The sequence below is a fragment of the Puma concolor genome, chromosome C2, assembly GCF_028749965.1.
Source record: "Puma concolor isolate L17-30 chromosome C2, mPumCon1.1.hap2, whole genome shotgun sequence".
NCBI classification, from domain to species: domain Eukaryota; kingdom Metazoa; phylum Chordata; class Mammalia; order Carnivora; family Felidae; genus Puma; species Puma concolor.
The window spans coordinates 77,359,576-77,374,131 of NC_141675.1; the positions used below are offsets into that span (position 1 = coordinate 77,359,576).

At 39.1% G+C, this 14,556-nt stretch overlaps 1 protein-coding gene across 1 annotated transcript in view; it reads right to left on the bottom strand.

Annotated features, from left to right (window-relative positions):
* EHHADH (enoyl-CoA hydratase and 3-hydroxyacyl CoA dehydrogenase) overlaps window positions 1–14,556 on the bottom strand; it is a 46,676-nt gene that overhangs the window by 20,493 nt on the left and 11,627 nt on the right. Inside the window, exons 4-5 of the mRNA XM_025913824.2 lie at window positions 8,943–9,054; window positions 239–343 (exon numbers count right to left, since the gene is read on the bottom strand). Coding sequence (XP_025769609.1) covers window positions 239–343; window positions 8,943–9,054 — 217 coding nt within the window. The remainder of the gene's footprint in view (window positions 1–238; window positions 344–8,942; window positions 9,055–14,556) is intronic.

Genomic DNA, 14,556 nt, shown 5'->3' on the forward strand with positions numbered 1-14,556 from the left:
TCAGTCCCATCCCCCTTTCCTTTTTGCACAAATGGTGAACCACTGTTCACAGTGATGCTTTTCACTTAAGAGTAGGTTAAATCATAGCATTCACACCAAATCAATACGTAGTTTGTCATTCATTTTAAAGTTGTATCATATTCTATCGCATGGATGTACCAGAAGATATTTAAGGAATTCCTTATTAAAACGAAAGTTTAGCTTGCTCCCAAACTTGCGCTATTTTCATTATTCTTACCAGAAATTCTCTGGGCGAATTTGATTGCTTCTTCAACCGGGTCTGAGTTCACCATTTCATCTAGAATGCCCAGCTTGAGTGCTTCGTCTGCCAAAATGTGTCTTCCTAGAACAAAACAAAATAAAACAAACCCAGAGAACTGTGTGAGATTAAAGCAAAAGCATTACTTTCTCTGGTAAGGAAGGTTATCTTTCCTGGATACAAACATCTATTCCTAAATGAAATAAGTAAGCAGCACGGTAGAAAGTAGTAGACAGGTCACTGCAGAGGTAACCAGAAAACTTAGTTCAAGCTTCAGCTCTACCTTCTACTCTTTGTGTGATGATGAAGAATTGTAGAGAGACCACACCTTCCTCCTAGGTAAATGGGAAAAATTATGCTTACCTTGGTAATTCTGAGTATCAACTGAGAAGAATACATTTTCTTTATATTCTGTAAATCTCTATAGAAGCACTTTGTTAACTATAAGTCTCTATATAAGTGATGATTGGGTTTTTGCTAATAATAATAGAGGTAGTAACAGCAGAGCAGTAGCAGTATCTATCTTACACCAACATACATACCAACACTGATTGCAAAAAACAAAAAACAAAAAAAAAAAAACAGATAAACACAGTCCTAAAACAGAAATATAGCTGGGAAACGGGGAAATTAATGATTAAGTTGACATTATGTAAGTTATAATCAAAATTACACAGGACAAATGGGTGGACTTCTGTCATTTTTTGCTGACCCAGCATCTCAACCCCACCCTAAGTTTGTGGAATTGCTATTGTGTGAGCTTTGGACCCTGCCTTTTATTGCAGAAGCTAAAAGGGAAGCAGAAGCGATCAGACAATTGTTCCTTCAGGTCCACGCAGTTAGGGTGTGGCCCATGACCCCAAGTTTGGCGAACGGAGTGCTCCATAGAGGGTTTTTAGCCTGGGGTAATGACACTAAGCGGCAACTAGCGACATCTAGCGTCTGGTGGTGGCACTGGCAGCCTCCAAGTATAGAATGGCAGCTTTAGGGTGTTAAGAAATTTGATGAGGGGCGCCTAGGTGGCTCAGTCAGTTGAACGTCTGACTTCAGCTCAGGTCATGATCCCCCAGTTCGTGGGTTTGAGCCCCATGTTGGGCTTTGTGCTGACAACTCAGAGCCTGGAGCCTGCTTCAGATTCTGTCTCCCTCTCTCTCTGCCCCTCCCCAACTCATGCTCTGTCTCTGTCTCTCAAAAAGAAATAAACATTAAAAAAAATTAAAAAAAAATTTGATGAGCATCACTCCTGAGTTCTTCACCAGGTGTAAATATGTAAATTAATCTGAATATTCTGAAGTAGAGGGTTAAGGGATATAAGCATCCCTTATCACAGGGTCAAGAAGAAAGGCAACAATAACACCTGGCTTGCTTGCTTTCTTGCCAGTAACATCTTGCCTTGTGAAAGTGATCATCAGATCAGTCTTGGTGGCGATAATTCCACAGTCCTTGCTGCTCTTACAGTGTTAGTGGATGCCATCTTTGAGACAAACCCTCCATTCCTGGTTCTTAGTAGCGCTTCAGAGAGTTAGAAATGGGTTTTCTTGATTAGAGAGACAGTGCAATGATTTTTGGCAGGAGTCACTCTGCAACAACATTATTTGGTTAGTTTTCTGGAAGTGCCTTTGAAAACAGGCTCCCAGATTTCCTCCTGGGGTGAGACAGGCGGTGAAGAGTGGATGAGTGGCTGCGGGGGTCACATCTCCTGTGTAGAAGATCACTTGGGTGAGGGGTGAGTGCCCAGCCTGCAGCCTACAGACAAAATGGAAAATGGAAACCTGAGTACTAAAAGGGTCTTTGGGGAAACTGAGTAGGAAATGTGAGCTACCCAAAAGATGTACTGAAAATTCCTTCAGCTGTGATGGTCTCTTCTGGCCTGGATTTCACAAAAGTGCAGGTGTATGACTGCTGTTCTTAGAGTGTCAGTGAGATTCTAGGTACTTTTATTGTCTCAAGGGCCTAAAGATGCAGCTCTGTATATACAACCCAAATCTTCAGGCTCAGATTTAAACTTGCTTTTTCTCTTTCTACTTCAGTGTAGACAACAACCACTGTCCAATGGACTTTAATAAGACCCCTGACTAGAGCTACTATAAGGAGACCCAGGGTAACCAAAGTTCAGACTTCTCTTCTTCAAAGTGGGTAATCTCAATTTTTTCCAATGTTTTTCACGGCTTCTTTTCCAACCTTTAGAACATTTTTGCCTACATAGAATCCTTTCCAGATGTCATTTTAAAGTCCCCCTAAAATTGTACAGACAACGTAAAAAGATAGGTGTATGATTCTGTTAGTTTTCTTCTAACTCACTGTGACCTTTTCTATGCAAATCAAAATCCATCATAGTCTTAGTTTTTACTTCTTCTCTTCATCAAGTTAAAAATAGTGATATTTCTATAAGCAGCAGTGCTTTGGAAAAGGCAATCCTAGTTCACTTCATTTCTTTTTGTCAAAGCAGCCAGATTTCTTCCTGATTTCCCCCAAGATACACTTGCCTTCCAGACTTAATGATAAGAACAGAGACACAAAATTCCTCAATATTCCCCCACATGCTTCAATTTTTGTAAACCTTAGGCTTTACAGACTCATTTCACACTATTATAATTTCCCCATATTTTCTTCTGCTTTGCTTCCTTTCTATTTCATCTTTTGCAGAATGAACTGTCTTCTGTGCTTTGAATTTCTGTAGTCTGTTGGATGATAAGCATCATCTTAGGAATTTTACATTTAGATACTTAACATACTGTACATTCTTAAAAGTGTACTTATCATAACATTGTAAATTAAAACAATTTCTACTTTAATTTATTAAAGACAAGAAGTTTAGTATATTTAGGTTTTCTAACTACCCTTTCATAAGATTTAGAACACCCCCCCATGATTTGAAAGAAAAAATAAGCCTTTTTTACACACATAGACTCATATTATTTTCTAATTTGGACCACATATACTCAGTTTTGTATTGTGGTTTCTGTGTCTAAGAAAAGAGATCCCAATTAGCAATTCTCAAACTTTTTAATCTTAGGATCCCTTCGCACTCTTAAAAATAATGGAGGACTCCAGGGGCACCTGAGTGGCTCAGTTGGTTGAGTGTCCGACTTCGGCTCAGGTCATGATCTCACGGCTTGTGAGTTTGAGCACCACGTCAGGCTCTGTGTTGATAGTTCAGAGCCTGGAGCCTGCTTCGGATTCTGTCTCCCCTCTCTCTGCCCCTCCCCCGCTCATGCTCTGTGTCTCTCTCTCTCTCTCTCTCAAGAATAAATAAACATTAAAAAAAAAAACACCTATAAATAAATAAATAAATAATAATGGAGGACTCTAAAAAGCTTTTATGTGGATTATTTCTTTTTTTTTTTAAATTTTTAAAAATGTTTATTTAAACATAAAGTCACCCAGGTGCCCCATGTAGATTATTTCTATAGGTATTTACTGTATTAGAAAGGAAAACTGGGGTGCCTGGGCGGCTCTGTTGGTTAAGCGTCCAACTTCGGCTCAGGTCATGATCTCACAATTTGTGAATTCGAGCCCCGCGACGGGCTCTGTGACAGCTTGGAGCCTGGAGCCTGGATTCGGATTCTGTATCTCCCTCTCTGCCCCTCCCCTATTCATGCCCTGTCTTTCACTCTTTCAAAAATAAACACTAAAAAAAATTTTTTTAAGTTAAAACTGAGAACTTTAAAATGTTTATTGTATTACTTTAAAATAACAACGATAAATGTTAACGTTGATGTTAACATGAATAAATTTTTATGCAAAATAACTATTTTCAAAATTTTAAAAACTTAGTGAGAGAGTGTCATTAGTTTACATTTTTACAAATTTCTTTCAAATCTGGCTTAATAGAAGACAGATGGATTCTCATTATCTGCTTCTTCATTCTATCTGTTCTGACATCATGTGGCATACAACAACCTCTGGAAAATTCTAGTATACATGTGTGAGAGAATGAGTGGAAAGGCAAATAATGTCCTATTGTTATGAAAGTAGCTCTGACTTTATGAACGGCCCCAGAGGATCTTAGGCATACCCAGGAGTCCCTGGACCACACTATAAGAACTTCTGATTTAGATTATCATTTTAAAGACTGTATAGAATCCTAGAATAGAATCCACAGTCTTTAAAATGATGATAATATATGACAAATGTATGACACATTCATGTACTAGGGTCGTGTATTATCTAATCTGATATATGTTATTGCTGCGTTGGAGCGTGGGTACCAGGATCGTATATGAATGTTCCATACATTTAGCATTTATTTGTGGCTGAGTGATTTTAGTTATTTTGAAAGTAATCTTTTGCTTTGTTTTATCCTTTGGAAGCTTGCAGGATCCATTTCCTGCAAGTTCAAAATCTTTACCAAAGTACATCAGGGAATTGATATCTCCGCATCAGTTTTTCCAGGAAAATGGTGAGCCTGCTGAAACATGATCTCTGATTCCATTTCATATCTGAAGAGTTTCTTCTATTTTTTCTTTTGGTTACTGCTTCTCACATCTTTGCTTCATGCTTTGAGAGCTCTTATTATTCATAGCAGAGACTCTGATTATATACCTTCCATATCTGCCGCCTTCCTTTACATTTTATGTATCTTTTTGTTAAATTCTTCTGACTTCACAGAATTCCATAAATGTGCCTCTGTTTATCCTCCATGTTGCTGACTGAGTTGTCTGTTTGATCATATCTTCTTTTTGTTGCTTCTAAAAGAAGTTATTTGGGCAAATGTTTTGCTTCCAGATAGTGTGTTCTTATTTAACAAATAATAGATGTTCTTTTCTAATTTAGAATATTTTCTAAAATTGTCATTTTCTTTGATCTGTTTCATATGAATGTTTCACTCTTTTTTTTTTCAATATATGAAATTTATTGTCAAATTGGTTTCCATACAACACCCAGTGCTTGTTTCACTCTTTTAAAGTCACAGAATATCTTTATAGGTTTTGGGTTTAGTGCTAAGTTTTTTTTTGTTTGTTTTAGTCACAGAATGATACTTGCTGATATCTATTATCACTGCCTGGGAGCCCCGGCTACTAAAATTCACCCTCAACCTCTTGCTCAAATGTAGAGAAAACTCACCTGGACTTAACCCACCTGAAAGGCAGGTAGGATAAAGATGCCACTCACAACTTCTCCCCCACTATTCTAGATGGCAAGATGCATCCCCTCAGCATCTAGAGCCTGAATGTATCCTTGTCCTGGGAATGACCATAAAGAAATTCATGGGCTAGAGCAAAGCTCTGTGAGAACAGAGCAGGGATTTTGTGTGCTGTTCAGTGAACAAGGAGGACGAGCCATAAAAAATGAAGCAGAAGCAAGAGCAGGGAACTGTAGCTCTTGTCACTTGACCGGACAGAGAACATCAGGGAATGAATTGCAAGGTGCTCTAGCAAATCTTTTGTGGTTACTGCTAAAGATTCAGCTGTTTCCGGGTAGCATTTTCAGGCAACTGTGGAAAAGCAACGGTGGCTGCTATAATTGCTCCACTTTCCAGAATTACCTCTCTAATGGTTTTCAGATCAGAAAAGGTTAGCTACTTACTTATTAATTTCATTTAAATCTGTTTACTTATTAACTTCCTATGGGGACAGTGCCTACAAAGCCGGTGTTTTTACAGCATTAACATCAGTAGGGGATCTTCAACTTTCAATAACAATTTTTTTAGCATAGTCGGTTAGGGGAGAAAAAAACAACCTTCCAAACCGAACAGCAACAGTCGTAATAGCATCATTATTAATAGCTACTGTATTAGTTTCTTATGCAAATTCCCACAAACAGAGCAGCTTAAAACAACATACATTTATTATCTTAGTTTAGGATATCAGAAGTCTAAAATAGGTCGGCAAAATTGTGTTCCCTCTGGAGGCTCTAAGGGAGAATCTGTTGCATCGTCTTTGCCCGCCTCTAGAGGCTGCCTGCGTTGCTTAGCTTGTGGCCACTTCCTCCATCTTCAGAGCCAGCTGGTAGCATCTTGTCTCCTCTCTAACCTCCTGCCCTCCTCTTCTAAGTACCCTTGTGAGGAACTGGACCAACCTGGAAAATCCAAAGTAATCTACCTGCTTAAAATCCTTAATTTAATCACACCTGCAAAGTCACTTTTGAATGTGAGGCATCATATTCACAAGTCCTGGAGATTAGGACACAGACAACTTTGGTGGGGTGGGAGGCATTATTCTGCCTACCACAGTTACCATTTATAAAATGTCTTCTATGTGTCAGGTACTGTACCAGAAGCATGTTATGTCATTTCATTATTCCTCAAGGCAACCATGTAGTTGTTTTCTGTTGAGAAAATGGAGTCTGAGAGGAGATCAGAAGACCTCTCTCCTAAACTCCAGGCCAGTCTGTCCAACTGTCTACTTGGCGTCTCCACTTGGATGTTTAACAGACCTCTCAAACGTAACATGCCCCCAGCTAAGCGCTTGTGATTCCTCCCTACATCCTACTCTGCCAGTAGCAATCTCCATCTCAAAAATGGCACCATCTTTCCAGCTGCGCAGGTCATTAGAATCATCCTTCGCTCTGCTCTTCCTTGCACATTTCACTTTTTTGATAAATCACAAAATCCTGCTGGCTCTACCCTCATAATATATGCCGAATTTGACCATGATTCACCATTTACATTGTTACCGCTCAGGTCCCAGCTCTCATCATCTGTCCCTTGGGTGACTGTAGCAGGCTTCTAATCAGCCTTCCTGTGTCTGCCTTACCTCTAATTAATGTATTTTCAACAGCCAGGGTGATCCTTTAAAAAACAAATGAGAGCATGTGACTCTGCTCAGAACACTCCAATGCCTTTCTACCTCATTGAGAAGAAAAGCCAAAGGTCTTTGTATACTCTTCAAAGCCTTACACGATGTGACTTCATCCCCTACCTCTCTTTCCCTTCCTCACTTCACTCCAGCTGTATCCACCTTCTTGCTTTTCTTTGAAACTTCCAAGTATCCTGCTGCCTCAGGGCTTTGCATTTGCTATTTATCCATGTGGAATGCATTTCTCCAGATATTGGCATAATAAGCCTCCTCATCTCTTTCAGGTCTTTACTCAGATGTCATTTAGTAGGAAAGCCTTTTTAATCCCTCCATCCCTAACATTTTATATTAAAATATTACCTACCCCTCCATCTCTAACATTTTATATTCCCACTTTGTTTTGTTTTCTCCTTAGCACTTATCTCCTTCTAACTTACTATGTCTATACATAGTAATATGTAACTTACATATATATCTAACTTACTATGTATGTATATACATATTATATACATATATATATATACATATATATACATAATAGATAGGCATATGTGTGAGTATAAAGTTGAAGTAACTAGCCTCCAAAGTGGCTCCAGTGAGTTTCACCTCTTGGTGTTCAAGCCCCCTCCCATGTTGAATAGGGAAGACCTGTATAAATAATTTCATATATATATAATACATATATATATAATATATATGTATTATATATACACATATATATAATATATATGTGTATATATAATACATATATATATGTATACATATATATATAATACATAATCAATCAGAAAAGATGGTGCATAACTCCAAAGCTAGGTCCTAAAAGATATCGCAGCTATTGCCTTGCTCTCTCTTGGATCTCTCAGTCCAGAGGTAGTCAGCTTCCATATTGTGAAGACACTCAGGCAGCTTTAGGGAGAGGTCTATGTGGAGAAGAAATGCCAACAGTCAGCACCAACTAGCCATCCATGTGAGGAAGCTATCTTGGAAGTAGATCCTTCAGCCCCACTCAAGTTTTCAGACAACTACAGCTCTAATCAATGTCTTGATTACAACTTCATGAGAAACCCTGAGCTTAGAGTCCAACTAAGCTGGTCCCAAATTCCCGACCCACAGAAATATAGAGAGAAGAAACACTGTCAATCAAAACATGACTCTTTCTTCCAACCTTACTTCAACTGGAAATCTCTTTATAAGTCTTACAGGATTTGGTAAATCCAGGATCTCTAAATGTTTTCTATTGTTGCGTTGTTCACTTTCCCTATGGAAAGAGAACTTTCATTTGTAGCTAATATCTTAATACTTGGGAAATGAAAAATTCAGTCATTTCCACACTATAACTTCAAACCTTTCCATGACAATTCTGGTTTTAATTCTCATGTACATTATAATTTCTAAATTGAGTCTGCATATAATGCACCCTATGTGAATACAAGTGTTTATGCATGGACACGTGAGCTATAATAAAATCTTACTTATAATTAGTGCTCTGTAAACACTTTCATTTAGAAGGCACATGGGGTGCCTGGGTGGCTCGGCTAGTTAAGCGACCAAGTTCAGCTCAGGTCATGATCTTGTGGTTTGTGGGTCTGAGCCCACGACGGGCTCTGTGCTGACAGCTCAGAGCCTGGAGCCTGCTTCAGATGCTGTGTCTCCCTCGCTCTCTGCCCCTCTCCCGCTCATGCTCTGTCTCTCTCAAAAATGAATAAACATTAAAGAAATTTTTTTTGGGAGGCACTTACATGTGATCTTCATGGTAATGTCTGAGAAGCTCTCAGGGAAAGTACTCCTTCCATTTTACAGATGAGAAAATTGATAGTCAAAGAAATTAAAGTATCCTCTTAAGATTACTTGAGTGGGTAATGGTCAATCCAGAATTTCTCTAAATCTTAAACCAGTTCCTCGAATTGCTCTAGACAGCTGTTGTCAGGGTTTGTACTGACCTGAGGTAATTAAATCGAGTGCAGCAGGAACTCCAATGAGTCTGGGGAGAAGCTGGGTTCCTCTTGCACCAGGAAGGAGTCCTAGTCTGACTTCTGGGAAGCCAATTTGAGCCTATTAAAGTTTGAAGGCACAAAGGTCATTAGAATGAGACAGCATGTAAAGGGGAGGATTCCTCTGGATTTCCCACACTTTCAAAAACACTGTTTCAGGAGTTTCTGCAGAGCAATGCACACACACTCTCTCTCTTAAAATAAATACATAACAAAAAGCGAGAGTGCCTGGGTGGCTCAGTTGGTTAAGCGTCCGACTCTTGATTTTGGCTCAGGTCCTGATCTCAAGGTTCCTGAGATCAAGCCCTGCATCAGGCTCTGCCCTGACAGTGTGGAGCCTGCTTGGGATTCTCTCTCTCCCTCTCCCTGCCCCTCCCCCTACTCTCAAAATAAATAAGACACTTTAAATAAATTAAAAAATGTTTAATGTTTATTCATTTTTGAGAAAAAGAGAGAAAGACAAAGCACTAATGGGGGAGGGGCAGGCTCCAGGCTCTGAGCCATCAGCATAGAGCCTCAACCATTGAAATCATGGCCTGAGCAGAAGTCAGACGCTTAACTGACTGAGCCACCCAGGCACCCTGACACTTTAAATAAATTTTTTTAAAAAAAGTTTTTACAGGGCAAATTAGTGTACACCCTCTACTTAGGTTAACAACATAAACAGAGCTGTGCTGTCCCTAAATCTTCATGTTGAAATACATCTCTAACTTCTTACATATTTTTTTCTCTGACTCCATTGTGATCTGTTTCAGCCAACAAAAGTTATATTGTCCAGAAACAGCTTTATGGAGCCCTAAAAGAGCCAGGAAGCTGAGAAATTAAAAGGAAAACTCACAGAATAGGAGAGAATATTTGCTAATCATGTATGTAGAATATATAAAGAACTTTTTACAACTCAGTAATAAAAAGACAATCCAATTAAAAATGGGCAAAGGAAGGGCACCTGGGTGGCTTAGTTGGTTAAGCCTCCGACTTCAGCTCAGGTCATGATTTCACAGCTCGTGGGTTTGAGCCCTGCATTGGGCTCTGTGCTGACAGCTCAGAGCCTGGAGCCTGCTTCGGATTCTGGGTATCCCTCTCTCTCTGCTCCTCCCCCACTCAATCTCTCTCTCTCTCTCTCTCTCTCTCTCAAAAGTAAATAAAAAACATTTAAAAAATTGGCAAAGGATCTGAATAGACATTTCTCTAAAGAAGAGATACAAAATAGCCAATAAGCACATGAAGAGATGTTCAATATCATTAGCCCATCAGGAAAATGCAAATCAAAACCACAACAAGATACTATTTCACATCCAATAGGATGACTATAATAAACACACACACACACACACACACACACACACACACAACACACACAATGTTACACAAATTTTCCTAGCATCATTGTTCATAAAAGCCAAGAAAATAGAAACAATTCACATGTTCATCAACTGATGAATGGATAAAGAAAATGTGGTATATCCATACAAGGAAATATTATTTGGCCATAGAAAGGAATGAAGTACTGACAAGCTACAACATGGTTGAACGATGACAACATTATGCTAAGTGATAGAAGCCAGTCATAAAAGACAACATGTTGTATGATTCTGTGTATATGAAATGTCTAGAATAGGCAAACCCATAGAGACAGAGAGTAGATTAGTGGTTGCCTAAGACTGAGGGAGAGGGGAGATGGTGGGTTACTCCTAAAGGGTATGAATTTTCTTTTTGGTATAATAAATGTTCTAAAATCCACTGTGGTAAGGGTTACACAGCCCTGTGAATATGCTAATATACCATTCAGTTGTACACTTTATTTTTATTTTTTTAAGTAGGCTCCACGTCCAGCGTGAAGCCCAGTGCAGGGCTTGAACTCACAACCCCGAGATCAAGACCAATCAAGAGTCAGATAACCAACTAAGCCACCCAGGCACCCCTCAATTGTACATTTTATTTTTAAATGTTTTTTTTTTTATTTTTAAAAATGTTTATTTTTGAGAGAGAGACAGCAAAGGCAGGGGAGGGACAAAGAGAGATGGAGACACAGAATCAGAAACAGGCTCCAGGCTCTGAGCTGTCAGCACAGAGCCTACCGTGGGGCTCGAACCCACCAACTGCGAGATCGTGACCTGAGCTGAAGTTGGATGCTCAACTGACTGAGTCACCCAGGCGCCCCTTAAATGGTTTTTTTTTGTTGTTTATTTATTTATTTTTGAGAGAGAGAGAGAGCATGAGCAGGGGAGGGGCAGAGAGAGTGAGGGAGACAGAGAATCCAAAGCAGGCTCCGAGATGTCAGTGCTGAGCCTGATGCAGGGCTTGAACCCAGGAACAATGAGATCATGACCAGAGCCAAAGTCAGACACTTAACTGACTGAGCCAGCCAGGCACCCTCAATTGTACACTTCAAATGAATGTATTATATGGTTTTTGAGTTATATCTCAATAAAGCTCTTACAGAAAAAAAATTAGACAGCAACCTCAGTCCAGGCAAGAGAATGAATTCAAGCCCTTTACCACATGCCTCTCTTGGCTATTTAAAAGTGGCTAAAGTTCTGTTAGTTTTGTTACAGGTACAGGATGGGAGGAGGAGGGTGCTTTAATGCAGACTGTCATTTACCCACATTGTGATTCCAAGAGCTCCAAATACCTGGAATATTTAAGCGTTTCTCACACAAGGCATTCCTAACAGTCAGTCAAGAATTTTTCCACCACTGTTCATCCCCATCCCCTGACTTATCATTGCTTATAACTTACATCTACACTCAGTGTGTAGAAGGCATGGTAAGAGGGACACAGAAAAAGGAGCACTTAGGATATATATCTTTATTCATAAACCCTTATAAAAATTAAAATGCTGGGGTGCCTGGGTGGCTCAGTTGACTGAGTGTCCAATTCTTGATTTCAGCTCATTTTATGATCTCAGGGTTCATGGGCTTAAGCCCCATGTCTGGTTCTGTGCTGACAATGCAGAGCCTGCTTGGGATTTTCTCTTTCCCTCTCTCCCTGCCCTCCCCTGCTCTCTCTCTCAAAATAAATAAACATTAAAAAAATTTAATGCTACAAGGAAATGTTAAATAAATTATGGTATATCTATAAGACAAAATTATACAGCCATTTAAAATGATATGTTTAAAGACTATTTACAGGGGCGCCTGGGTGGCGCAGTCGGTTAAGCGTCCGACTTCAGCCAGGTCACGATCTCGCGGTCCGTGAGTTCGAGCCCCGCGTCGGGCTCTGGGCTGATGGCTCGGAGCCTGGAGCCTGTTTCCGATTCTGTGTCTCCCTCTGTCTCTGCTCCTCCCCCGTTCATGCTCTGTCTCTGTCTGTCCCATAAATAAATAAAAACGTTGAAAAAAAAATTAAAAATAAAAAATAAAAAATAAAGACTATTTACAATAAGATTAACAGCAGGTTTCTTGTCAGAAACCATGGAGACCAAAAGGCAGTAGGTTGACATATTCAAAGCACTAAAAGAAAAAACATGTCAAACAAAAATTCTACATCCAGCAAAACTAGCTTTTGAAAATGAAAACAAGGGGCATCTGGGTGGGTTAGTTGGTTAAACATCCAACTCTAGATTTTGGCTCAGGTCATGATCTCATGGTTCATGGTTTCGAGGCCCATGTCAGGCTCCACACTCCCAATCCTGCTTGGGATTCTCTCTCTCCTTCTCTCTGCCCCTCCCCCATTCTCTCTCTCTCTCTCTCTCTCAAAGTAAATAAATAAACTTTAGAAAAATCAAAATGAAGGCAAATTAAAGCATTCTGAGGTAAAGACAAAAATTGGATTTGTTGCCAGCACATCTGCCCTACAAGAAATCCTTCACAATGAAATGAAAGGACACTAGACAGGAACTCAAATCCATGTGAAGGAATAAAAAACAATGATAAAGGATCACTATTTAGGCAAATATAAAGGACAAATTAATATAAACTTTTCTGTATAATTCTTCTTTCCTATCTGACTTAAAAGACCCCTACGTTAAGCAATAATAAAAAATCTATATGTTTTCACTCTTATGTGGATCCTGAGAAACTTAACAGAAGACCATGGGGGAGGGGGGGGGAAGTTACAGAGAGGGAAGGAGGCAAACGATAAGAGACTTTTAAAAACTGAGAATAGGGGCGCCTGGGTGGCGCAGTCGGTTAAGCGTCCGACTTCAGCCAGGTCACGATCTCGCGGTCCGTGAGTTCGAGCCCCGCGTCGGGCTCTGGGCTGATGGCTCAGAGCCTGGAGCCTGTTTCCGATTCTGTGTCTCCCTCTCTCTCTGCCCCTCGCCCGTTCATGCTCTGTCTCTCTCTGTCCCAAAAATAAATAAACGTTGAAAAAAAAAAAAATTAAAAAAAAAAAAAAAAAAAAAAAAAAAAAACTGAGAATAAACTGAGGGTTGATGGGGGGAGGGAGGGGAACATGGGTGATGGGCATTGAGGAGGGCACCTGTTGGGATGAGCACTAGGTGTTGTATGGAAACCAATTTGACAATAAATTTCATATTTAAAAAAAAAATCTATGTTAATGGGCATACAAATGTGTAATGATACAATTTGTGACAATAACAGCATTAAAGTAGTGGGTAACGGAACCATATAGAAGCAAACTTTTTTGTATACTATTGAAATTAAGTTGGCATTAATCTGAACTAGATTGTTTTAAATTAAGACGTTAATTGTAATCACCAGGACTTTCTTACCACCAGTAAGAAAATAACTCAAATATACATAGTAAGAGAAGGAACAAGAAAATGAAAAGGGTAATAGAAAATATCTATGTAATACAAATGAAAGCATTAATGGAATAATTGAGAAACAAAAAAGATAGAAGACAAAGAAAAAAATAGCAAAATGGCAGAAGTAAGTACTTCCTTATTAGTAATTGTGTTACATGTAAATAGATTAAACTCTCTAAAACAGATTGGCAGAATGCATAAACAAATAGGGTAAATATGATATTAGTATAAAAATGGAGTACAAATGAAATACAATATAATTCCAAAGGTAGGTATTTTTTTTGTGTTTGTGTGTGTGTGTGTGTGTGTGTGTGTGTGTTTAGTTCATTTATTTTGAGAGAGAGCACGTGGGAGGGGCAGAGAGAAGGGAGAGAGAGGATCCAACACTAACAGCATGGAGCCCTACTTGGGGCTTGATCCCACAGATGGAACCATGAGATCATGACCTGAACGGAAACCAAGAGTCAGACACTTAACCAACTGAGCCAACAAGGCGTCCCTGTAGGTGTTTTTTTCCTTAAAGACGGCAAAGAAAAAGAAATTTAAAAAAAGCTATAAGAAAAATGTATTACATAGGAAGAAGACCAAAAGAAAATAAAATAGAATATTAATAGTGATTATTTCTGAACTGTGAGTTTATGGGGATTTTAGTTTACATCTTTATACTTTCCTGTATTTTTTAGTCTATCACAATGATCAACATTATCTTTATCGTTAGAAAAATGTTACTTACAAAATGTTACCATTCTGAGACTGATATCACAGACCTCATCTACATACTTAATAGCCCAAATTAAATCTATTTCCAGAAACAAATGGATTTACAATTTTGTGCTATTTTCAAATAGGAAA